This window comes from Echeneis naucrates, chromosome 8 (genome assembly GCF_900963305.1).
Source record: "Echeneis naucrates chromosome 8, fEcheNa1.1, whole genome shotgun sequence".
In the NCBI taxonomy this organism is placed as follows: Eukaryota; Metazoa; Chordata; class Actinopteri; order Carangiformes; family Echeneidae; genus Echeneis; species Echeneis naucrates.
Genome location: NC_042518.1, coordinates 11,048,444 through 11,072,836, shown reverse-complemented (window position 1 = coordinate 11,072,836; position 24,393 = coordinate 11,048,444). Strand labels below are relative to the sequence as shown.

At 40.1% G+C, this 24,393-nt stretch overlaps 4 protein-coding genes across 5 annotated transcripts in view; 2 read left to right on the top strand and 2 right to left on the bottom strand.

The window, feature by feature from the left end:
- The window catches only part of cacna1aa (calcium channel, voltage-dependent, P/Q type, alpha 1A subunit, a), a 75,847-nt gene extending 75,735 nt beyond the window's left edge, over positions 1–112 (bottom strand). The window contains exon 1 of the mRNA XM_029507526.1: positions 15–112. The gene's annotated coding sequence lies outside the window, so the exon portion shown is untranslated. The remainder of the gene's footprint in view (positions 1–14) is intronic.
- A 361-nt stretch (positions 113–473) lies between these two features.
- On the top strand, positions 474–2,926 carry alkbh7 (alkB homolog 7). The gene is made up of 4 exons (XM_029509065.1): positions 474–834; positions 1,700–1,873; positions 2,086–2,210; positions 2,425–2,926. Exons 1-4 carry the CDS (start codon positions 574–576, stop codon positions 2,543–2,545), a joined length of 681 nt encoding a protein of 226 aa, XP_029364925.1. The 5' UTR covers positions 474–573; the 3' UTR covers positions 2,546–2,926.
- A 716-nt stretch (positions 2,927–3,642) lies between these two features.
- Positions 3,643–8,494, bottom strand: gtf2f1 (general transcription factor IIF, polypeptide 1). Of its 2 annotated transcripts, none has more exons than XM_029508915.1 (14): positions 8,460–8,494; positions 8,003–8,067; positions 7,762–7,808; positions 7,393–7,465; positions 7,005–7,198; positions 6,565–6,735; positions 5,966–6,174; positions 5,633–5,783; positions 5,454–5,509; positions 5,203–5,334; positions 5,004–5,074; positions 4,758–4,899; positions 4,463–4,601; positions 3,643–4,241 (listed from the first exon to the last, which is right to left on the bottom strand). In XM_029508915.1, exons 2-14 carry the CDS (start codon positions 8,012–8,014, stop codon positions 4,037–4,039), a joined length of 1,602 nt encoding a protein of 533 aa, XP_029364775.1. In that variant the 5' UTR covers positions 8,015–8,067; positions 8,460–8,494; the 3' UTR covers positions 3,643–4,036. The 2 variants fall into 2 exon arrangements, with proteins under 2 accessions (XP_029364775.1, XP_029364776.1); XM_029508916.1 differs by lacking the exon at positions 8,460–8,494 and adding an exon at positions 8,266–8,391.
- A 1,120-nt stretch (positions 8,495–9,614) lies between these two features.
- On the top strand, positions 9,615–18,188 carry LOC115047718 (adhesion G protein-coupled receptor E2-like). The gene is made up of 23 exons (XM_029508835.1): positions 9,615–9,701; positions 10,624–10,662; positions 10,761–11,132; positions 11,258–11,389; positions 11,507–11,650; positions 11,757–11,882; positions 12,178–12,321; positions 12,462–12,608; positions 13,273–13,416; positions 13,516–13,553; positions 13,809–13,889; positions 14,053–14,082; positions 14,189–14,351; positions 14,437–14,550; positions 14,916–15,091; positions 15,195–15,389; positions 15,518–15,721; positions 15,819–16,060; positions 16,151–16,217; positions 16,305–16,396; positions 16,536–16,695; positions 16,779–16,844; positions 17,025–18,188. Exons 1-23 carry the CDS (start codon positions 9,668–9,670, stop codon positions 17,082–17,084), a joined length of 2,970 nt encoding a protein of 989 aa, XP_029364695.1. The 5' UTR covers positions 9,615–9,667; the 3' UTR covers positions 17,085–18,188.
- Positions 18,189–24,393: the final 6,205 nt, after the last annotated feature.

Genomic DNA, 24,393 nt, shown 5'->3' with positions numbered 1-24,393 from the left:
GGTGCTTAACTGACCTGAGCGCATTTACAACCTTGGTTGTTCACTGCCCTCCGCTGGTCAATGTGAAGAACTGCAGGGTCTGCATTCGCCTTGTAGACATTTTCCTTTTGTGAGTTCACCTCCTAAACCAAGAGAGCAAAGACAAGACTAATACTGGGACAATATTATAATAATAATATTATAACTAGTATTAATATTATTATAACAGACTGTAGTCACTTAGCCGACTTGTCAAAGGAGAGATGGTGCTTACATGAATTAAATAATGCAAATCTGGAAATAAGAGACGAAAACAAAACTAAAGTATGATAATTAAATGCATAACCAGACGCTCAGCCAAGAAAGAATGCAATATAATGAAGAAAACCTTGCATTTTGTTGGTAGATAGATATCCAGAGGCTAAGTTACGTGATTTGCTATCTTGTGAATAGACTTCATCCCCCGAAATGCATTGCGGTTTCCAACATGGCGACTATCATGAGCGTGTGACTTCTGCAGACAGAACCAAAACAAAACGCAGCAGAGGGGAAAGGACTGTAGTGGGGCTGACTGCTAAGATTTCACACCGGAGGATGAGACTGTGGCTGCTGGTCTCCAAACGGACCCATAAACCGCCGGCTCTGTCCCGCCGGAGCTCCTCCGCTAGCAGCGGCCTCTCACCTGCGAGAGACCCGGCTCTGATCTCGGGCTCCAGCCGGGAGTTGATCCGCAGACTCGGCTCCCAGGTGGAAGTCAGGGCGGGCTTCATCACCGAGGAGGAGGAGGGGGCTCTGTTGCGAGAGCTGGAGCCGGGACTGAGGAAGAAACGCTACGAGTTCGACCACTGGGACGATGTGAGTCCGGGATGTCTCATGTTGTCAAACTCAGGAGAGGCGGCTGGGAAGTGAACACACACCTGTTAGTGATTCTGAATTAAACTCAGCTGTGATGCATGACGGAGCAAGGAAAGGGCCACTGCAGCTTTTTTTGGCTAATCTAAATCTAAATTTAACTAAGGAATAATAATAATAATAAAATAACTTATGAACGATTCGTCGATTATCTAAATATCAGTATAGTTAAGTGACATCCAAATAGCCGGAGTCGGACAAGGTAACCTACTACAACAGTTGTGAATTAGTTAACATCACCGACCAAGTTGTGTGGTGCTCTGTCCAACAAATCACATTGTCCAGACAAAAAGGGAAATGTCCTGGTACAGGACCCCCAAATAAAAATGGCACCATCCATTGCCTCCCTAACTGGTAGCCAGGGAGGCTGCCAGTTCTCGGACTTGCCTGTGGTAAGAATAAAGGAGATACACGTGGTGCCGATGTTAACTTCACGCCAGCAGGTCTATTATCTCTAGTTTCCAACTGTCCCAACCCTCTACACATGCATCTATTATCTGTGGGCTACTGCTTGACCACCGGGGTCATGAGGAATCGAACCAAGAGCCTTCTTTCTGATTTCTGCCCCAAATATCATATCGCATATTTCAATGTGTCAACATAAGCACAATTAATTTTTTTATTTTTTTTTTTTTTGGGGGGGGGGCGGGTCTGCTTCAGCCTTACTTGAATTTCTTATTGTTTCTTATTGTTAGGAAGCAAAGGCACACACTTGACATAATTGTTCATCAGCCTGTAAAAATGCTGGTCTTTGAAATATATATTTGAATAAAAACTGCTGTGCCATTGTTTCCCCATTCACATGTAGGCTATTCACGGCTACAGAGAGACTGAGCGTGTTAGGTGGGGGGCAGTGTGTGAGGAGGTCTTGAATCGTGTCCGATCAGCAGCGTTCCCTGAGGGTAGTCCACTCCTTGGGCCTGTGCATGTTCTAGACCTGGACAAGAGCGGCTACATCAAGCCTCACATTGATAGTGTCAAGGTAAGTTTCTTTTTTTTTCTCCTTTCTCTCTATGTGAAAGGCTGCGTAGTGCATGCAGTCGTTTCAGGAAAGATATTTCTTATTTTTCATTTCCATTTATGAAAACTGACAAGACACCAATATAAGGTGTTAAAATGGACAATATCCTAAGCACAGTAACCTTTGGAAAATCTGCTGTTCTCACTATTTTTGCCTCTGTCCATCTTTATCAGTTTTGTGGCACCACTATCGCTGGCTTGAGTCTTCTGTCAGACAGTATCATGCGTTTGGTAAATGAAAATGCCCGCAACGAGTGGCTGGACCTCCTGTTGCCTCGTCGCTCACTCTACATACTGAGGTTGAGTATCCTGCTCTTGGTTTAAATAATATATTTCATATTGCTCAAATATGAGCTACGTGAGTTCTTACTAACAGGAATAAACAGCTAAAAAGGTCTACCGTCCATCTGCACACAGTGCATGGTGGCTGTATTATACTCTGCAGGATATGCAGCATGTATCTTTAAACAGTGCAGTGATGTGTTTCATTTTGCTCTCTTGACATCTTTGCAGAGACCAGGCCCGATACAACTTCACTCATGAGATCCTGAAAGATGAAGAGTCTGTGTTCGGTGGACAGAGGATACCTCGGCAGCGTCGAATCTCCGTCATCTGTCGGAACCTTCCAGACTAATGCCCATACTGACCTAGCTTGGATACTAATTGAACATAATATGAATATAAAGGATTGTGTCGGTATATCTGTGCTGATTATTTATCAATTTTTCCTGGGCAGTTATTATAGTTGCAATGGCTGATTTGAAGGTTTCACCCCAGTTTTCAACAGCAATTGCGCCATCACTCTAGTTTGAACATGATTTACAACATCAGTTTTAATTACATACAATATTTTTTTTTTATAAATGTGTTTGTTTAGCAAGTAAAGGAACATCCTCTATCCTGAAATTGCCATCAAATTGGTGTTCCTTTGCCTCTGTCTTTTCTCTGACTTTTTGTCAAGCATCTCTATTACACATAACCACATGAAATAAACGTGAACTTGAATAGGCATCAACTTTCACTGTTAGTTTCTTGGTTTTTTTTTTTTGGTTATCTTATTTATTCTTATTTGCTATTTAACTATTGACAGGCACTATCCCAGTCAGTGAAAGTATTCTTCAGATCTATATTTTTTTCTATCCAAGTTTGTGAAATTTTTCCCCACATGGTGCAGGTGTTATTTAAATTTGATTGATTAACATATCTATTGATCATACAAAGATTGAAATGTAAGAGAGAAGACTGGATCTTCCTCATTTCTTAAGATTCAAATCTTATGGAAGTTGCTCCTTAAACCAGAATGTATACAACAGATATACTCTTATCATGGAAGGGCAGGAAGAATAGGGTGGAGAGTCAAAACATTCATTCTACTTACCTTCTATAACTTATCCGTTTCCAGGTCATGGGGGGATGGTGGAGCCAATCCCAGCTCACATTGGCCAAAGGCGGGGCAAACCTTGGACAGGTCATCTGTCCATGACAGGGCCAACACACAGAGACAGACCAACAACCACTCACACTCACCACTTAACCTAAACATGTATGTCTTTGGATGGTGGGGGGAAACCCATGCAGGCACGGGAGAACATGCAAACTCCACACAGAAAGGCTCCCGGCTGGGAACCGAACCTGTGACCTTCTCGTTGTGAGGCAACAGCGCTAACCACTATTCCACCATGCTACCCGAGAGTGTTTTAGGTGTACAAAGGGAGAAACCTTACACAGGAGCACATTTTATATTTTATTAGAAAAACTTCTACCTAAGAAAAAACCCCCCCCATGTTCTAGGTTTGATTGCTTACATGAAAAGAAATCTTCAAGAGACTAAAAAATTTACAGATGAATCCAAATTAATTTTCTGTCTTTTGATGAAAGACTTAGGACTGAGAACAAATTCAAGATGCTTAACAAAATACTTCTGATAAATGCCCCCTCTGAAGACTGTTCCAAACTCCGGTGACATTTCACAATACGAGTGGTTTATTAAGAAAGGCAAACCTCTCTTCCTGGGCTCATGGCTACAAAAACACCAAAAGACTTTACCTGAAGAGCTATGTTTTTAATCCTTCTCACTCTTCTCTTTTCTTTTCACACCCAGCACTTGGTCTCCCCCTTTCATGGGTTATTCGGTGAGGTAGAAGTGCATTTTGTCGTTAACATTCTTGCGTTCAGGATTGAGGCGCTTGAGGATCTGTGCCAGTACGTTGACAGTCTGCTCACTGCTCAAACCTGTGCGCTTGGTCTGGAATTTCTTCAGCAGATCTTTGGTGGTCATCGGTTTACGGATGAGGTAGCGCCGGACCGCCTCCTCTGTTAGCTGCACATCACTGTGGGCCAGAAGAAAAGGAGAGAGTACAGCGTTTATACTGTTCTAACATTGTGTGTGTGTAAAAGTATTTGTTTTTCAGCAGACTGCAGTGCATTACCTTACTTATCTTACATTTGTTAATTGTGGTACAGAGTTAAGGACAATAATCTCAGAGGAATTGAATTGCATAATAAATTATTATCTAAAGAGATCCTAAAAAAAACCCAAAAAACTCAGTACCTGGAGCTTGGGGTGGATTTTCCTGATGGAGGCTGAGGTGTGCTTTTCCCAGATGGAACAGGACTCTGACTGCTGGGTTCCATTTTAAGCCTTTTGGCAGCTGGTGAGTCAGTACTAGGACCCTGAGTCTGTCTCTTTCCTACAGGGAAGGATGATTCAATTAGATTAAACAATGTCACAGTAAATGAAAATGTGATAACTGAAGTTTTATTGATGGCCTCTTTTAAAAGTTTAATATAAAAACTCTGTTGTGAGTCCTGTTTAACTGTAACTTTGGATGGGTATGTACACACACCTTGCTCTAGCTTATTGGCAGCAGCACGCAGTGTATTGGAGGTGGAGGCTGAGTCTATGGATGGTGTCCCAGGACGACTGCCAGTCCTGGAGCTTCCCGCAGAGCCACGCCCACCTCCCCATTTCGGAGGCGTGCGCTTCTTCTGAGAGTGTGGCAGAGACAGAGGGGACTTATTAAGAACAAAAAGGAAAACACTACACACGTTAACGCAGAACCATTCCCACCAAAAGAAATTAGCTGCCAGACCATGAACAGAGCAGAAGCTGTCTCTCCTTCGATGTCACTGTCATCTGAGCTGTCAGATTCTCCACTACTGTCTGTTAAAAACAAAACCATACAATTTAAAATCTATTCAAAAGGAGTGTCATTTAAACACAATGTTCATTTGGACTTTTTTATTTATGACTTTTCATCAAATTGGTGTCCATCCCCATGATGAAAGTACCCTTTTTCTTCTTCTTTTCCATTTGAACTGGTGTTTTCTTTCCTTCCTCCTCTTCCTCCTCCTCCTTTGCTTCTTCATCGTTCTGTTTCTCCTCCTCACTCTCTTCCTCACTTTCAGATGCCTCATCAATCCCTACGAAGGGGACACATTGACAAGATGCCTTATATGTATACAGTATATGCAAGAAGTCAGGAGTTTATATATATTTAAGAAGTAATGGATCAATAATGCTTAACCACAGGTGATTTAACCTTTAGGAAGGTCCTCTCCTTTGCTGGGCTTTCCTTTTTCTGGTTCTTCTTCTGAGCTGAATTAAAAAAAAATAAAAATAAAAATAATAATAATTATATATATAAATATATATTAAAGAGGAAAGACAACCAAACTACATGAACAGGGAGCATATGTGTCACAATAAATTGGAACTGACCTGCTTTCATCTGACATGTAATCCACCTCTAGACCCTCGTAGTCACCGTCGTCACTGTCTTCCAGAGCTTCGCTCTCATTACTCTTTTTCTTCTTCTTCTTTCCTTTTCCTTTGCCAGTGTCTTTCTTCACTTTTGCTTTGCTGTCTCCGTCTATCAGTAAAGAAAGAGACATCCATGTATTGAATAGGAGAGAAAAAAAAAAAAAAATACATAATGCTAGAAGAAAGGATGGCGGGGACAATGCCTGTCCTTGCCTTCCTTTTGAGGACAAGAAAGTTCCATACCGGTAGAACAAATGAACACGGCATGCAGCTTACATTCTCTCTTCTTACCTTCCCCGCCACTGCTGTCACTGTCATCGCTGCTCATCTCTAGGTCATCATCCAGGTCGTGAATTCGCAGGTCACCTCCTCTGCCACTACCGCCCTTCTTTTTCTTCTTCCCAGATTTCTCTGTCTCGTCTTCTTCATCCTCACCACGCTCCTGCTCCCGGAAACGCCTCTGAAGCATGATGCTGAAGTGATTCACCACTTTGTTTCTCCTGTGTAAAGAAACAGGAATGTTTGATATCTACATATCAGCTGGAAAAACACAATGATACAGACCTCATTTTCCCCCACAACTTCACTACAGCCACAAGAAACACCTACCCTAACATAATTAGAGAAAGATAAGCTAAATCAGCAATTTCTGCTCATATTATATAAAGGAATCTTATAAGAAATCACTGTGGTCAACATCTTGGTTCCTCACCTCTGGTCTTCTATTTATTACAATATCCTGTAAACCGATATGATTTTAAATTCACTTTTCATTTTGTAAGCAGTGCAGATGTGCAGTTTTTAATCCCAATCAAACTGCCAGACTAAATTCTAAAGATACATACATACAAATACACACACCCCTGTTTAAAAATACCCCCCTGTCCCACCTGCCCCACTCCTCCTCAGCCTCCTCAGCTGTGAGGGTTCGGTGCTTGGCCAGTGGTGTAAAGTTGTACCAGCCATGGACAGGGAAGGCCTCAAAAGCTCCATCAGGACACTGCGTAAAGATGTAGTAGGACGCGTTTTCCGTAACTCCACCCTTCTTGAGACCTTTGAACCTGACACAAACATGTACACAGAGGGAGAGAGTGGGGATCCCCTTCAGGCCTGCAAATACAGTCTCAGGGAGAACATTTCACAGAAGAATTCCTTTGTTTGTACAAATATGCTCCTGCATAAAAGCATTTTAAATTCCAGGTGACCTCTGTGAGAGATGCTGACCATCTTTAGTTACATTTTAAATACAAATGTGTGTGGTCCCTGTGGGTGCAAAGTACAGTAAATGAAAGTGCAGTGGAGTGTAAAAAAAAGTTGTATCCCTACTCACCTTTTGCCAGTCTTGCCATTGACCTTGAGAATCCAGGGCTGGTCCTCAACTTTAAATTCACGTGTCACGATTCCAAACTTCTTCCGCCGTGCTTCTTCCCGATGTTTTTTTCCAAACTCACTGCCAGCTGCGCCTTCTTGTGTCTCTTCCTCCCCATATATCCGCCGAGCACTCATGTCTCTTTCCATTCGAGCCTGAAAATGGAGCGAGCCACAAGAATGGAAAGACAGCTGTCACGACCACTGAAGTTATTCATCTCAGAATTAATATTTTAATACTGTTTCTCTCTCTCTCTTTTTTTAAACTTCTCCCTCATTCCTGAGCTGAACTATTTGAAAGAGGAGCTCAAACTATGTGTCATGTATAAAGAGACCAATACGAAGCACACCTGTGTCCATGTTGAACAGCTGACTCTGTCTCCTGCATTAAAAGCCATGATGTTGTACTTCTTGCTGGTGTTTCTGTGGGACAGACACAGAAAAAGCAGCAAAATCAGGAACCACGAATGTAGATAACTGCCGATGTCACATTCACAACTCCAATATAAACAATTCATCCTGTAAATGCCCCCAAATTATATGTCAAGCATGTAGCGATGCCTATATTTTACTCAGACTGGCCACAAACCTCAAATTCTGCACAACATAATCCTCCAGCTCTTCTTTTTCAACTTCTATTATCCAACCATTTGTAACACTTGGTGAAGCTTCACCCAAGCTTCTCTGTAGATATTTGCATATGAGTTAGTGTTACTCACTTAGGGACGCGCACAGTGTATTCTGTGGATGAGGATACGCTGCTCCCCTAAAAGACAAACACACACATCTTTTAAAGGCAGATCATATCCACAGAGAGATGTGCAGTACACGTCGGACCATGGTCACACTTGATTCATTATATTAACTGTACAGACTAATATCCACACCTACACAGCTACCATGTGCTCTGATTACAGGGAAACAAGTTGGCTTTTGTCCTTGAAGTTAGGGAAAATTTACCAGCGAAGTCATGGCTGGCCGTCTTGACTCGGGTTTACTCTCCACGTCAACAGTTGGTTAGATAACTGAAAAAGCAAAAGTTAAGTGTGAATCAAAAAGCATTTGATCGGTGTGTTTATCTCAGAGACAGCGAGCGAGGTCTCCATTCTGTCATAAAACCTTTTTTTCCCCAGCACATGATGTGACAAAAACAGCTACTTCCCCTCTTTAAGTCAAGAAAAACAACAAAAAGCAATAGGGAGATGTTTTTTTTTTATTGTTACCTTTCGCTTCTGTCGCTAAGACTAACAACAGCTACTCGTTTAGCTCGTTTCCGGTTCGGATTAAATCTAACTGTGGGAACTCAGCTGGAAACGCACGCAATTCTGTTAAAGGAAGTCGAACATAAATACGAGCTGTGCAGACATTTGTGTATCTAGAGTATTAGCAATCAATGAAACAAATTTCTCAGATTTACCGGTTTGCGTACTTCCACTCCGTTTGTTCCTTCAGTTTATACGCTCGATGGGAAACAGACACCAGCATTGGTTCCTAGCAGTCCCCTTCTCCATCGAGCCACAATGACCATATTTTGGAAAATGAAATTGCCTGATATAACTAAGAAAGGTGAAGTTATGTCGTCAATATTTATTCTATAGCTATAAAAAGTGACAGTTTTTTAGTTTATTAATATCTGATTAGTATAATTACCTATAAATGCGGCAATGCAGCGCTGTGTAGTTTCCTTCTGTGACCTCTGGAGGACAGTGAACACTCATGATTACACACAAAACACACAGTATACACAGCATCAATAATAAAAAGCATATATATATATAATAATTTGAAATACGCATATATACACATATATGTGTATTTCAAGTTATTTCATGAGTTCAGTAATTAATTAATATTAATATTTCATCAATCATTTACTGTTACCAAGCTCAGACATAAAATGTTGTGTCACAACCAATACGCTTGGCCGGAACTACTAATAATTTCTGAGAGAAACCACTGGCTAAATGGGCTTTACTTCTTCAGTTGTATTTAGTGATTTGTAAGTTATTTACATAGAAACTTCGTACTACCAAGATACAGTTTTACAAGACAAATTGACATTATGAGTGATGCAGGCGCGTTGTTTCTTTTTTTTTCATGGTAAGTTTAACTAACTGGTGCATGTAATTTGATACATATATAGATATATATATATACGTATGGAGAGTATAAATAAAAGAATTGTTATATCAGGTGGCTTAATAGTTATATGCATACATAACATTTCTAAGTGTAAGTGTTCCTAAGTGTAGCCTAAAGCGACACTTTTTTTTTTTTCAGTCTTTCTGTGAGCAATATGTTAATTTGTCTATATTAGAAAACTCATTAGTGCTTCTTTCTTTTGAATTATGTGTCTTTATCAAACTAAACCATCTTGTTCCTGGAGGTTTATAATGTGTGGGGAGTAACACAAATATATTGCATTGTGCCACTCACACCTCTCCTCCCCTCTGAGGTCACGACATGGGCTATGTCACACTTAAAGCTTGACATTATTTGCATTGTTTTTTGCATTGGTGACAAACATTTTAAACACCTACTGGATGCTATGCAAATTTTGTACAAAAATCTACAAAGAGGTACCTCAAACCCTGATCATCAATTTTTGGTGAAGTAGGACCTGCCATGATGAACTGCTGTTCCTTTTTACTCCTACTTGGTGAGTTAATTCCCCTTAATCCTTATCTATGTCACTACTGAAGAGTAGTATAGCATACTTAATAATAACACACAAACGATCCTCACACTCTTTGAACAGAATGGTTCACAGTCATGGTGGAAAGAGTAAGTGAACCCTTTGGCTCAACCTGAAAATCCAAGGGTTCACCTGAAAACTCTGACTGGGCCTTTCCAAAGGTTAAATCTCTTTCATTTGAAGTTAGTCAGTGGTAGTTTTAATTTGTGACTGCGTTATCAGCTTTTACTCAGCTTCAGAAGGTGAACAGCAACATTGTCCTGTGAAATACCATGATGAACAGCAGAATTACATTTTACCTAACAATGACATGCTGTCTCGGTGTTTGTTTGGATGTTTATAAATTAAAGTAGGTATAATCCATCCATCTGATCTAATGCCAACTTCTTTTAATTCCATTAAACATTTGGTTCATATGCTTTTTCCTGTCTACACTGTAAATGTTCAAATGATGCTGTTTTGGACACACATAGTTTTTTGAGTTATTAATATAAAGAAGTGTGTTTGTTCACTGTCATTTAGATGAAACTCTGATCATATTTTATGACATATATATTGGTTTCACTGACTTGATTGCGATTGTATCTGATCATTTGTGATGAGGAAAAATTTAAATTAAAGAATGTGTACCTTAGCCATGTACAACACTGTTAACGTTGCATAACCCCAAAACTGGCCATTAAATCTAAATCAGGATTCATGTCTGAAATAAAGATTATTCCAAGACAATTACTTTACCCGTACTTTTTAAAAACGATATGTATGTAAACCTGCATTAGTATACCTGTTTTGTTATCATTGTCATCAGTGCCAGTTCCCTGTCTCAGTCGTACCACATTTAATCATTTTTCAAATATCTGTTTGCTGGTCTTGTTTTATACTGTAGGTTCACTTTTCATCCGTGGCCACTGTGTATTTCCCGCTGGTATGGAAATAACAATACTTACATTCTGCAAAGTGTGACAGTTTTTGTGTGTATGTTCATTTTTATTCATACTCACTAAGTTTTGCTGTTCTCTGTAGGTTCTTGTGACAGATACACAAACAGAACTGAAGCATGGAGGAACGTCGGTTTTACATCAACTTCTTTCCCTAGCTACCCAAAGTCCACTGATGGAGAACTTGTTGGGAAGTGGTGGCGCTTCACAGGGATTGGTGGAGACAGAATCATTACAAGCTGCTATAGTAGCAATGTTGGTGCCGCCACGTACCCTATTTATATTCCATTTTCATATCCATCAGCAGAATCTGAAACTGCAACAACTGGAACTGCATATGGTTTTGCCGGACAGTGCTCTTATTACTCTGTTTCAATGAGTGTGGTCCTCTGCCCTGGTGGATTCTACATATTCAGCCCATCAAATCACCCCAGCACATATTTGGGTTATGTAACCTGTAAGGAGTGATTATTCACTGAAAGTCTTTATCTTGAAATATCCTATGCATAGCAGTTGACATATTTTTATATTTTCACCACATATATAGTTGGTGTGTTTGTGTCTATGTGTATGTGTGTTTAGATCATCATGAGTGCAGTGTAGATGCTTGTGGACCGCTTGCGCAGTGTTCCTCTGATGGAGCCTGTACTTGTATTCCTGGGTATGAAATCCCACCAGAACATCTCCCAGAAACAGATTCATATGGTTGTGTTGGTAAGTCCATTTTATTTAATCTAAATTATTACAAATCACAGAGTGATTGACAATGATGCTAATTGTCTCTTGCTGGTAGTATCACCTGTAACTCTTTTTTGTAACATCCCTTGGCAGATATAGAAGAGTGTGAGACGACTACAGGCATTTGTGGTCCTAACTCCAACTGTACCAACACTGTTGGATCATACATTTGTGATTGTCTGGAAGGGTTCAAAGCAGCTTCATCATCACCACCTGATGAATACAATCCATGCGATGGTAGGATTTGGTCCCGGTGTTGATCTGAAAGTTAAAAGCTGAGCTGCAGTGTCATACTTGTGTTGTACAAATTGAGATTCCACCTTTTCTTTCTTTTCTGATATAGATATTGATGAGTGTCTTGAGAATGTCTGTGGAGATGGTGGGACTTGTGATAACAACCCAGGGAATTTTGTGTGTACATGCAGTAGCGGCTATGAACTTGTGTCGGATGCAATTCCCTTATGCCAAGGTGTGTTAACAGTAATGCTACATATTAGTGGATAATAAGGACTGGCAAGTTTTTAACAAATGCAGCTCCAAATGGTAAACTATTAAAAATATAAACCTATTTGTTGCATTCCTTAGCTGCTGGTAGGCTTTGCAAGAAAGCTGTCACATCACCTCAAATGTAGACTTTTAATATCATTAATGCTATTAATGCTAATTATAAGATTTTTGATCAGCTCAATAATGTTTTCCTTTTGAGGTAAAATGATGTCCTGACACCTTCTGTGCCAGCTGATTAAACTGTTTTTCTTCCTTAGACATTGATGAATGTTTAAACTCCACTGTCTGCGGCCCTGACTCTGTTTGCACCAACACACCTGGAGCTTATACCTGTGCTTGCCAATTGGGTTATGTGCCAATTCAACAAGTCGATGAACCAAGCAAGACTAACCCCTGCATTGGTATTGCATTGACGGTTTTCAAATGGAAACTGAACAGATGGAGAATTTCATATCAGCTGTCAAATCATCACGGTTGTCACAGAAGTCAAACACAAAACTGACAACTTTATTGTTCCATTTGTGTATCTCGTATTTGGCAGATGTTGATGAGTGTACGGAGAATGCTACCATCTGTGGTGTGGATGCCAATTGCACAAACTCAATTGGATCCTATGTCTGCACCTGCTTCTCTGGTTATCAACCATTGAACCCAGACGTGATGAGCAGTATGTCTAACCCATGCACAGGTGAGTGTGCACTACTGAGATATGTGACACTATTGAATGAAGGTCTGAATATATGGAATGAAGTTTGAGTACCGAGCTTCAGCTTTAATTGGTGCAAGTGCGCCGGCAGTTTGTCCAAACAAAGACCTTCCTCTAATAAACGCCAGTTTTTCCCCCATGGGAAGCGAAACAAGCAAGCACACAAATCAACAGATGGTGCCACTATGCAACTGTAGCTACCTTTATATATGTGATACCACCACATGTGCCGGCAGTCATCTTTTCTACAGCACATGCAGGGTGCAGACATGGCATCAGTCAGAAGGCACAGGTTAACCATGGAGTTCACGATGGTGAGAATCAAATAAATAAAAGCCTCCTCTCTAATATTAGCTTTCCCTCAAATTAGGGCCCAGTATCCTCTAACCCTCTGCAGTTGAGTAAATAAAACCTTCCAGCCACTCTTAGAAGCAATTTAGTGCTCAAACTTTACTCCACATATTTGGACTTTATTTCATTGCATTCAAACTTCATTCAAATATATATTATGAATATAATATATATATATATATATATATATAAATAATTTTCTGAACAGCTTGCTATACTAAATGGCTTGCCGTAATTTATTTATTTATAATTCTAGATATACGTTACACACTGTGTGTGTTTTTTCTCTCGACAGATATAGACGAATGCAGTGAGACAGGAATATGTGGTAAAGACACTGTGTGCACAAATGCACCAGGCACCTTCTATTGTTCTTGTCCAGATGGATTCTACCCATCAACAGGAGTTGTCTGGATGATGGGTGTTTCACTTTGTGAAAGTGAGCTTTGGATGAAATTACGAAAACGTCCATGCATACAGCATACTGTCATTTTACCTGAACATGCTGCCTTCATTTTCTTCTACTCTGACTCAACAGCTCTTCAGCAGATTCTAGATAAGATAGAACCCAAAGAGGTAAATATAATTGGGAAAGTAGTATTGCCAAAGAGAACAACCAGTGTGTACAGTATGTTACTAAAATGAACAAAATGTGTTATTTGTCAGAGTTACAGTTTGATTTAATTCCTTTTTCTTCACAGGTAATAGTTATCCATGTGTTAGGTTGGCTAATAAATACCCCTGTCTCAGTAAAATCTATTATTTACACAAATATACGCTTTTTGTGAGTTTTGTGTTGTTAGCGTTTTATATCTTTTATACTTGCTGCAGGGACAAACCAAAGAGAGAGCTTTTCTTGACAATATGGCTCAACAGCTTCAAGACACTGAAGGTTTTGTATTACCAGAGCCGGTATGTGCAACTCAGACTATTAAAACGGATGACACTATTAACTTTCTAGTTTTGACTGATTTTCACTGAGATAAGAAGCTCTATACCTGAGTAATTAGTATTTACCATGTTTATTATGTATTTCAAATTTTCCTTCTGTCTTTTCCTTGTGCTTTCTCTGCAGACTGTAGCAAACAGCTTCTCAGCAACTATGGTACATGTTGCTTTTTAAATGACTAATCTCTATAACTGAACTTTATTCTTCTCTGCGACTGCATCATCAGCCAGGTCATTTCACACAACTATTTAAATTGGTACAGGATGTGTCAGGTGTTGGATCACATGCCAAATTAAACAGAGTGAGCAGTGAAGGCGACGGGGAGACCGGAAGTGTGATTCTGGGCATCTCAGACCGTTTGGTATCTGCGATGGTGCAGCCATTTCAGAACCAAATCAAGAGAACCATGAAGAACTCAGCAGTGGGTAAGACAGCGTCATCTTAATTGAAATGAATATTTACGCTCTTCGTGAATTGGTGAGTATCAAGTATCATGATTCTGTGCGTTAGATTTAAGTCTTGAAACTACTGGACCTGGGACAAGCAATGGAAAGAGTTCTCTCCTCTCTGCTAATGGAAACAGAATGGAGATCAACCTGGAAAATCTGGCAGCAAACAACAATGGTGAGATGATAACAGTTAGCAAAGTGTATTCTTTCATAAATAATCATACCAGCTATGTTGAGTCCACTTAGAGTACATGTAGCATCTGATATGGCAATACAGCTTGTTTTCATTAACTTTGCTTCAGTGAATCACCCTGCACAGAATTCACCTACTTTCATTTTGCCAATTTTATTTTATCATTGCTTTCTGAGGGGTAGATTAGTTGTAGAGATTTTGGCAAACAGGAAATAAACAGTCATCATTTAAAATATGGAATATATATTCACAAAATGAAAAAAAATAAATGCTGTTGAAAATGATAAATATTAGTGTGACGTGATATTTTCAAGAGTTGATCATCTCCGCACTGTTTGCATTACCAGGTTCTGCAACAGCTGCCTTCTTGACGTTGAATGGGATGGAGAGTCTTCTCAGTCATCAGTATTTTGAAACCGAAAACAGGACAGAGATGAACTCAGATGTCATCACAGCCATCTTGCCATCAATGAATAACACCAACCTCACTGAGCCTGTCAATTTTACAATCCACCACAAGGCGGTGAAATATCTCTATCCCTCCGTGTTTTCAGATACTTACGTTTGGATGTGTTAACGTGTGGCTTGTGATTTCGTAGTGAGCTTTGTTCTTCTGGTTCCATCAGGCAACACCTGAAAACGGTTTGGTAACCTGTGTGTACTGGGAGGACAAAACACATGGAAGCAGAAAAGAAGGAGAAAAGAGTAAAGTGATGAGTTGGTCAGAGGAGGGCTGTTGGGTTGCATACACAAATGAAAACTACACAGTGTGCAGCTGCTCTCATCTCTCCACATTTGCCCTCATCCTACAGATAGGGGAGGTATTACAGACTTGCGATTGAACATGTTTTTGCAAAAAAAAAATAAAAATAAAAAAAAAAGGCTCCCAAAACTGATGTCAGGTTGATCACAGCATTGTTTGCATATATGTCTTTTTTTGGCTTTTCAGGCTCCACCAGAGAACCTTTTCTTAGATTGGCTGAACCGGGTGTGTGTGACTGTTGGACTATTCTTCTTTGCCTTGGCCATCCTCACCTTCCTCCTGTGCAGCTGGAACCCCAAGATCAACAACACAGCCCGTCTTCACCTCTGCCTCAGCCTCGCCTTGTCTCACCTCCTGCTGCTGTGGAATGACAGATATGTTGAAAATGAGGTGCAGTATTGTTCTCTAACATATGTATTAAGGGTAACCCAATCTCTGTTTAAGATGACTCCACCAGGTTCAAGATACATCTTATGTGATTCCACAGCTGGCCTGCACCGTCATGGCTGGGCTTATTCACTTCTTGGTTGTAGCAAGTTTTGTATGGATGCTGCTGGAGGCCCTGCAGCTCTTCCTGCTGGTCCGAAGGCTCTCAAAGGTGCAGGTCATCCAGAGCGATGGCCTCCCTAGACCAGTCCTCTACATGGTTGGCTATGGGGTTCCATTTGTGATAGTGGGAGTTTCTGCACTGGTGTATTCTGATGGATATGGTGCCACTGACGCAGAAATGTGAGTAACATGAGTAGGAACAGCCAGACTGACATTGGATTCTTAGTTGTATATAAATCTGGATAATGGCCTCCACTGTGTGAATTCCAGGTGTTGGCTGTCAGAGAAACGCAGCTTCAAATGGGCTTTGACAGGACCTGTGATTACAGTCCTTGCAGTGAGTGTATTATAATATAAGCTGCTGCAATTAGGAATAAGTGAAATTATATTCAAACTCATTCTAAATGTGTTTCTGCTACTGTAGCTAAACTGGATCTTGTTCTGTGCTACTTTATGGAGTCTGAGGCCCACCTTGGCCAACATGAAGAGTGATGTCTCTCAGTCCAAAGATACAAGGTGAGTGAGAGGGTGTTAAAATTAGTAGAAGAAAACTGTGGAGAGAGACCAGAAATCACAATAAAAGATATTCATTTGTATCTGTTTAATCACAGATGAATCGCTGCATAGTTAGCAGTCACTCTGCTTTTCTCTTCAGACTGATTGTGTTCAAGATTCTAGCACAGTTTGTCATTCTGGGCTGTACCTGGATTCTGGGCCTGTACCAGTCAAACCTCTTCTTCCAAGTCCTTTTCATAATCCTGAACTCTCAGCAGGGCACTTTCCTCTTCATCGTCCACTGCGTGCTCAATAAGGAGGTAACCAATTCATGGAATATCTTTCTCTTTTCAATGCTATAACATATAACTGTAAACAAGCTGTATTTCATTGTTTTATCCAGGTTAGAGAAGAATACATAAAATGGCTGACTTGTTCTTTCAATAAGACCAGAGAAGAAGGATCTGTGGTGAGCTTTAATGAAGAAAAAAAAATCCCCAATAATAATAATAATAATAATAATAATAACACTGGACGGTTGACTTTTATTTTATATTACCTCTTTACAACATTTATTTTTTTAGAGCACATCTTTGTAAAATAAATGTCACAATAATAAAAAACAAATGAATGTGCTGCATTTCAACAGAAAGATGCACCATCTTTCTCCGAAGACTTGGACAAGGCAGGAGAACAAACAGGTGAATGACAAGGCAACAAGCAGGCAGACTGACAGAGAAAAGAAATGCAAGCCTTATTCAATTTTCCACATGATATGTCATTATATTGTTGTCATCGTAGCTGGGCTTCACAGATCTCCCTGTTTCTATATATGTCATCGTGCTGTCATTACTGTTATTATTATTTTCCTCCCGGGTTTCATGGTTTGTTAAAATGAAATCACTTGTATTATATGTTGTAATACAATACAAGACATATTACTAACGAAATAAGCAGACGACACAATGGCCAATGTCAGTGTGTTAAACATGGACACACAGCCCATGCCTACCGTATTTTTCAATCAGAAGAGTCAGAATTATCGATAACGTCAATTTCTAACCCAAAACACATGAATACCCCACGATGTATGTCAAGTCTCTTACCATATGCTTTTACATGCTGTTTGTTTTATTTTATTTTCAGTGGCATAGGCACTATCTATCAATACCTTTGTGTACAATACATATATGATAAATTAATAAAAAAAACTTATCACACAACACGTGAGATTGAGGTATCGGGCATCTCCATCACTCTCTCCTTAAGGGGGATTTGCATTTTTTTTTTCTTTGCATATACATCAAACCTTTTAAAAATGTTATCTTGGGTTTTGTACACATTTGAAGATATAGAGATTGGATAGTCAGGCCTGATTAACACACTTGATTTGGGATCTGTAACAATGAACTGCTGTGCTTTGCTGCTTCTCCTGGGTCATGTTTTTTTTCATATAATGTATGAGTACACCTATAATTGAACTTGGGAGCTTGAGGTGGATTTATTAGACTTGGGAGTTGAAAATAATAAAAATATGTATTCTGTTGGTAGGTCATTAGAATCAGTCAATGTTAGAATTTATGTCTAATTTCAATGACATGGCCTTCAAAATTATATAATATTAACGTTGGGTTTGTCTTTCAAAGAGTCTGCATCATATTTTAAAACGGATGTGGTATTTCATTAAGATGATACTGTATTTAGGATCATTCTGAACTGTTTTCATGGCATGGATTTTACATTTTTCAGCAGGTTTACTTGTCATCCCTGTAGTCAGTCAGTTTCCTCCCGGAATGATGTTTACTTGAGATAAAACAACACGTTTTTGTCTATTCTTGAAATAAACAAAGTCTTCATTTTACAAATTGCTTGTCTTTGCGCAGGTTCTTGTGATAATTTCACTAATTCCACCGAGCTTTTGACTTCACTAACTTTTAAGTGTGATCAGTGTGTGCAGGGACTTTTTAACTGGACAATTAGTGAAATCTCCCAGAATGAACTTATGAGCATCAGGAGAGAGTGCCTCAAGTCTTTGGGAAGTGTTAAAAAATTGTTTCGGTAGCTTTATTAAAATTAGCCTTCCGGTGGATATCAGGGGTGCACAGTAGCTGTCTGACCTTGACTGCCCGACACCACTCGTCCCTTACAAAGAGACACACCCTGCCCCCTCGGGCTTTATTGCTGGTGACTGGGACAAGCAGACATTGAAACATGATTGCGCAACATCAGAAGAGCCTCTCTACTGTAGTTGGTTCCCTGGAGAATCCTTGAGTGAAATACGTGTTTAATAATCTCAACAAAAGAGGGAGATCATCCCCCATAAAGCAAGAGCTGTGGTTGCCGCGAGGTACAGGAGGGCCTTAAAATTGACAAACAGTCTGATTTTCCACTCACAGACACACTAAACTAAAAAAAGAAAAAGCCAAGCATGAGGTGCCACAGGGCAGCCACAGAGCAGCACCTACATTGGATAGCGATGGTCGTCAGACCATCAGGTGTGTGCCCCAGATTGTTGTGGACCACTGGCTCAGTTTAACTCTTGTGTTTCTGGTCATGAAATCCTTCCAACCCACAAACCCACTCCAGATTCATATGGCTGTGTTGGTAGGTATATCTAATTTCATGTTAACAAAACAAAACGTGCAAAAGCTTTTTGGTGTTAGAGATCATTGCTTAGTATTAATTATTAATAATTATTATGAGACCACTTAAATTCAGACTTTTGACTTCAATATTTCCTGGATAAAGACAACCAGAAATGAAATGTTTAGTTCTGTGGATCTATAAAAGCTAGGGCTCCATTAATTAAAGTAGGAAGAAAATCAAATGAATGCTTAGCAGCTACAGTGACAATGGCCACTGCTACAGTCTTCTTGTTACTGTCAGGCAATAAATACATCACAAAGTGCTCTTAAACTCTGCAGTTTATTTGAAGTGGACATTTTTATGTCTGTAATGTATCTTGTCAGACATTGATAAATGCCTGAAGACTGAAACAATTTGTGGTTCTTATGCCACTAACTGCATGAGCACCATTGGAGACTATATATGCCTCTGTCAGCCGTACCACCCGGAAAGTCCAACCCATGCAAAGGTACTAGATATCGCAGTGCTGATACAAATGAGATCAGACAGATCAGATCAGGGCGTTGGCTAAGAAAGATTTCATAATGAGTTATGAGGCAAATCCTAATCATGGACCATGATGTTTATTTATTTATTTATTTTCATTATTGACTCAGCAGTAGTCTGTACTCTTCCAGGGCCCATCTAGTTCAATTTATGTATTTTTCCAGATGTTGATGAGTGTGTCGAAAATGTTACCATCTGTGGACGTAATGCCAACTGCACAAATTCACTTGGATCTTGCCTCTGCACCTGCTTCCCTGGTTATCAGCTGAACATGCCAGACATTATAGGCAGCGCTGGAAACCCATGCACAGGTGTGTGCTTGTATTTGCAATCTCTCTGACATATTTGAGTTTTTTGGACGTGTATGGATCAAATGTGTGCTCTCTGCTCTACACATGTAGATGAGTGCAGTGAGACACCTGGTACATGTGGTGAACAAACTGTGTGCACAAATGCACCAGGCACCTTCCATCGTTCCTGTCCTTCAACGGGACTTTTGTGGAAGATGGGAACGTCATTCTGTTAAAGTTTAAGGTCAATTTATGTATAAGAAAATATAAAGATGTATGTATGACAGGATAGCTGACAGGTCTTGACAATATAATAAGTCAGCTGCTATCTGCAAAGGTAAGACAAACTGGCATTTTACTTTCAATGGTCGCAAATATTGTTAACCATATAATACATGGCAATGCGCCAACATATATCCAAATTTCACTGAAATACAGCTACAGGCTTCACAATCCATCAGCGAGACGGATTTAATTCTAACTTTACATAAAACTTTGTCATTCAGTGTAATGCACATGCTGTGTTGTAAATGGTCATACTGTTCCTCCCCTTTCAAAGTCAATAATGTTTTTTGAAATGTGCACTGAGGAATATCTAATGCGGCTCTATTTGCAATCTTTGATGTCTTTCACAGACAGACAGACAGATTCACCTTCGGTTTCTGAGAATGTGGACGTGCCTAAGGAACAGACCGATGAAAGAAGAAAAAGAAAAGAGGAGGAGGTGTAGTCATGAGGCGAACACAAAACAGGAAAAAAAGAAGATTGTATATGCGTTTCAAAACCAGTCAAATCAAATTTGATTTCCAGCATCAAATCATGGCAAAGTTACTTCAAAGCGCTTTATGTATAGAGCAGGTGCAGACCAAACTCTTTGAAGAACAAATTCCACCATGAGCAAGCACTTAGCAGCATGTCTCAGCCAGCTGGGTTAAGAGAGCGAGGGGGGGAGAGGGAAGAAGAGAGAGAAGGAGGGATGACATATAGAGTTTAATGTGAAAAAAAAAGGTGGCATGTTTTTAAATCAGGAGGTCTTTAAACTGAATGTGTCGTCGTGTACCGCTCATGGTTGTAGGACTGAAAATCGAACGTTTTGAATGAACACTATACACAATGATTTCTACACAATGTAGTTGTAACTTTTGATGGATTTATTAATTAATGCACACACACACACACACACACACATATCCTTTTTTTTCCCCAGCGTTATATAATACTGGCAAGACATGTTGAAGTTGTCCTGCTCTCTCCACCTAATTCATTTGCTTGGGTGTGGGAGCTTTCACAAACATGCTACTGCCCACACCTTCAGTTAGTCACTGCCTAAAAAAAACACAACTTTCTACAAAGTGTCTTTCTCTTTCCATTTGTATTGTATTTACATGCGAACTGGGGAAATCTTTACAAGACAAATTCAAAGGATGGGCCCAGTTGAGGGTACTCTGGGATTTGCATCACACCGAAGGTTTCACACTAATCATACAGTGGGTTCAAATACATATAAGGAGATTGTGACGGAGCGCGAGGATCAAATCAGTCAAACTCATTTAATATCTTCAATTACATCAATTACACATCAATTACATGTAATTTAAGGATTACAGAACAAAACTAAATCTTCTTAGTGCTGTTCATTGTTTTTGGAAAGCAACAGAAATGTGTGCTGTACTTTTGGAAGCTTTTCTTTACAATACACCCTGTCCTTAAAATAAAAATGTTACTTTACTTTTAAAGTTCGTGTGCATTAATCTCTATTATTGTGGCCGAATTAACTAGTTTTTCTTTAGAATTTCTAGTGATTGTGATCATTACAGTAGCTGAACAATGACTATCACTGATGATGCTACTTTAAAGTAAAAAGTTCGTATAATGTGTTTTACTCAGACTCTATCAAACATCTGCTCCAGGACACAAGAGTCCTCTTTCTTACCTATTGCCACTTAAACGTGGAGGAGGGGTTTGTGTGTCTCAGTGGTCCTTGGAGCTACTTTTTTTATCTTCTGGTAGCTTTAAAAGCCATCTGATGATGAACCAACCTTCAGTCTGTCTTTTACTTCATCACCTGGGACCAGACTGGAAAGGGGAAGGTCTGATGGCCTGGATGACTAGGTTGAAAATTTGGGCTGCTGGTTTTGGCTTTGGCTTTTTAAAATAGTTCTAGGCACTTACCATATGCTAGATATGTGGTCACACACTGTTGCCGTAGAGCTACTGTATTGCATCCACAATTTTCTTTTCATGGCTACAAAATTTACAGGCTCTGTGAATGAATATTCAGGCTGCATGATGACTGTTAACAGCGTTTCAGCAGCAGCTTAAATGGAAGGACCCACATCAGTTACCTAACAGGGCTGAGCTTGAGATTTGTTAGTCAAACCTGGTGGCGTGAGATACTTGTTGGCGTTGGTGCGATTTTCTCTGACTGCCACTAGGTGTTACCCAAAGGCCATACTTGGTTGGTTGCACCTTTAACTGAGTTTCATTACAGCTTTGGGTTCCTCAAACAGCTCTTGGTGTGAAGTCTTTAACACCTCCAGTTGGCTGTGTAAAGCAGCACCAGCTTACTTTGCACTGCCATTCTATTTATGGTATAAACGTTGAAGTAGAACGTTGGACACTGGGATGCACATTTTACCACCTTAAACTTCCTCATATAACCAATATCAAAATCTATTCTAGATATCATAGTATCTATTCCAATGTGACAGTTTGTTCCCATCACTGTGCGTGAAATTATACATTCTCTTTAAGCAAATTCACTTTACTCTGTTTTGTCCATGGTTGTTCAAACATATGTGTGTAATTGCATGTTTGGATGTGAACGTTTCCAAGGAACTTTGCACAGTCACACTCTTGTTTAATGAGGTGTACGATCTGAAAGGATCAGCTGGAACTCTGTGTTCTGTCTGCTCGAGTGCTAATTGCATCCCAGTCGACACTGCCCTAAACTCTGTCCAGGCATGAGGCCATCAATGGCACAGCCAGTATTCACACACCGCAAAACCCTCTTCACAACTATTTATTCAGTGTGTCTTAAGCACAGAATCAATTTATTATTAATTATGTCACTTTTTCCTACAAGTGTGCGCCATAACCTAGAAAGATAAAAGTCAGATTTCTCAAAATTTTCATAGAAATTCATTCATATTCTACTGCTTATTAATTTCCGGGTGCTTGAGCCAATCCCAGCTCACATTGGGTGAGGGCGGGGTCACCAGACCATCACAGGGCCAACACACAGTGTTTTACTAAGTTTGCTGACAACACTACTATCATGTCAAGAAGAAGACCATATAAAACTCGGTTTCTTGTCGTTCCTTAGGTCCTTCCAAAGGGTTCTACTTACTGCTCATTCCTCCGCAGCTGGGTTTATGTTCTTTGTATAAGAAATGTCTTCACTGGTTGCCAAATGGTGTCAAAGCATTTCTAACAACCTACAGACCACCAAATTGGTTATATAAATCAAAAATGTGTGCATCTGTGCTGAGCTGGAGCTGTGAAAGGCAATAATCCTAATGGATTGAGAATAGAGTTGCATAAGCAAGAATTGTCAAGACAAATATTGAGAGCATGCCACTACAGCTCTCACGTGATATTTACAGGTACAGGTACCTGTGAGAGAGATAAGAGACAGTGATAGATGAGAAAAATGAGAGCATAGCATGGTCAAGGTTAGTGCCAGTGTCTCTCCCTCTCTTTGCTCCTCTTCTCAATACTATACTTGGTTACCATGGAAACACACTTGCAGCACTTGAGTCGTGAGGCCATTCAGCTGAGATGCCATGTCTGGTAAACAATCCTGCAATCTGAATATGTTGGCTATGCATCTGAGCTTGTCAAATAATGTAGACATCAACCAAAGGTCACGGGCGCCAGGTAGGTGGGAGGATCAGGTTCTGAAACAGCAGCTCTGACAACTTAAAACGTATCTCTGTGCCAAGTTTTGATGTTTTATATCAGATGCACTTTGAGTTTATATAATCAACTTGACTGGGAACATAAGGGAAATGATACAAGTAGCAGCATTCTTGGTGTACGAAGGTTTTTTGCAGCGTGACAGCCCGTCTGCTTAGCCCCTCTGTTTTCTTCAGGTCTGAAGGCAATAAGGAGCTTAATCAGCAGCATGGGACATACCTGGGCCCGGTCCGCCCGGGTATTTAGGCAGAGCAGGAGCAGCAGTCAGATTGACCTGCTTACACCACACACAGCTCTATTTTGGGATAGTTTCATTGTTTTTACATCATATTATCACTCCCACACTCTTTACACAGCTGATATTACAAATTCATCTCATCCATAGTTTTTATGATTTTCAAAATCCTGTTGAGAATAAATTTATCATGTGTCATCAAAGACAGTGGGGTGTCAGAGTGGTTAGCGCTGTTGTCCCACAACTATGCAGAATTAGCATGTTCTTCCTGTGATTGCGTGGGATTATTCTGGGTACTCCGGTTTCCTCCCACCGTCCAAAGACATCATGTTTGGGTTAACTGGTGACTGTAAATTGTCTGTAGGTCTGAGTGTGAGTGTGAGTGGTTGTTGGTCTCTGTCTGTCTCTGTCTGTTGGCCCTGTGATGGACTGGTGACCTGTCC

Coding starts and splice junctions, on each gene's coding strand:
- alkbh7 (XM_029509065.1), top strand. CDS start 574: ATGAGACTGTGGCTGCTGGTCTCCAAACGGACCCATAAACCGCCGGCT. Junction 835..1,699: donor AGTTCGACCACTGGGACGAT/GTGAGTCCGGGA, acceptor ATTCACATGTAG/GCTATTCACGGCTACAGAGA. Junction 2,211..2,424: donor CGCTCACTCTACATACTGAG/GTTGAGTATCCT, acceptor ACATCTTTGCAG/AGACCAGGCCCGATACAACT.
- gtf2f1 (XM_029508915.1), bottom strand. Junction 4,900..5,003: donor CAGCTTCTGCTCTGTTCATG/GTCTGGCAGCTA, acceptor CCACACTCTCAG/AAGAAGCGCACGCCTCCGAA. Junction 4,242..4,462: donor AAATCCACCCCAAGCTCCAG/GTACTGAGTTTT, acceptor TCTGGCCCACAG/TGATGTGCAGCTAACAGAGG.
- LOC115047718 (XM_029508835.1), top strand. CDS start 9,668: ATGATGAACTGCTGTTCCTTTTTACTCCTACTTG. Junction 13,554..13,808: donor ATAAGATAGAACCCAAAGAG/GTAAATATAATT, acceptor TACTTGCTGCAG/GGACAAACCAAAGAGAGAGC. Junction 14,352..14,436: donor CATGAAGAACTCAGCAGTGG/GTAAGACAGCGT, acceptor TCTGTGCGTTAG/ATTTAAGTCTTGAAACTACT.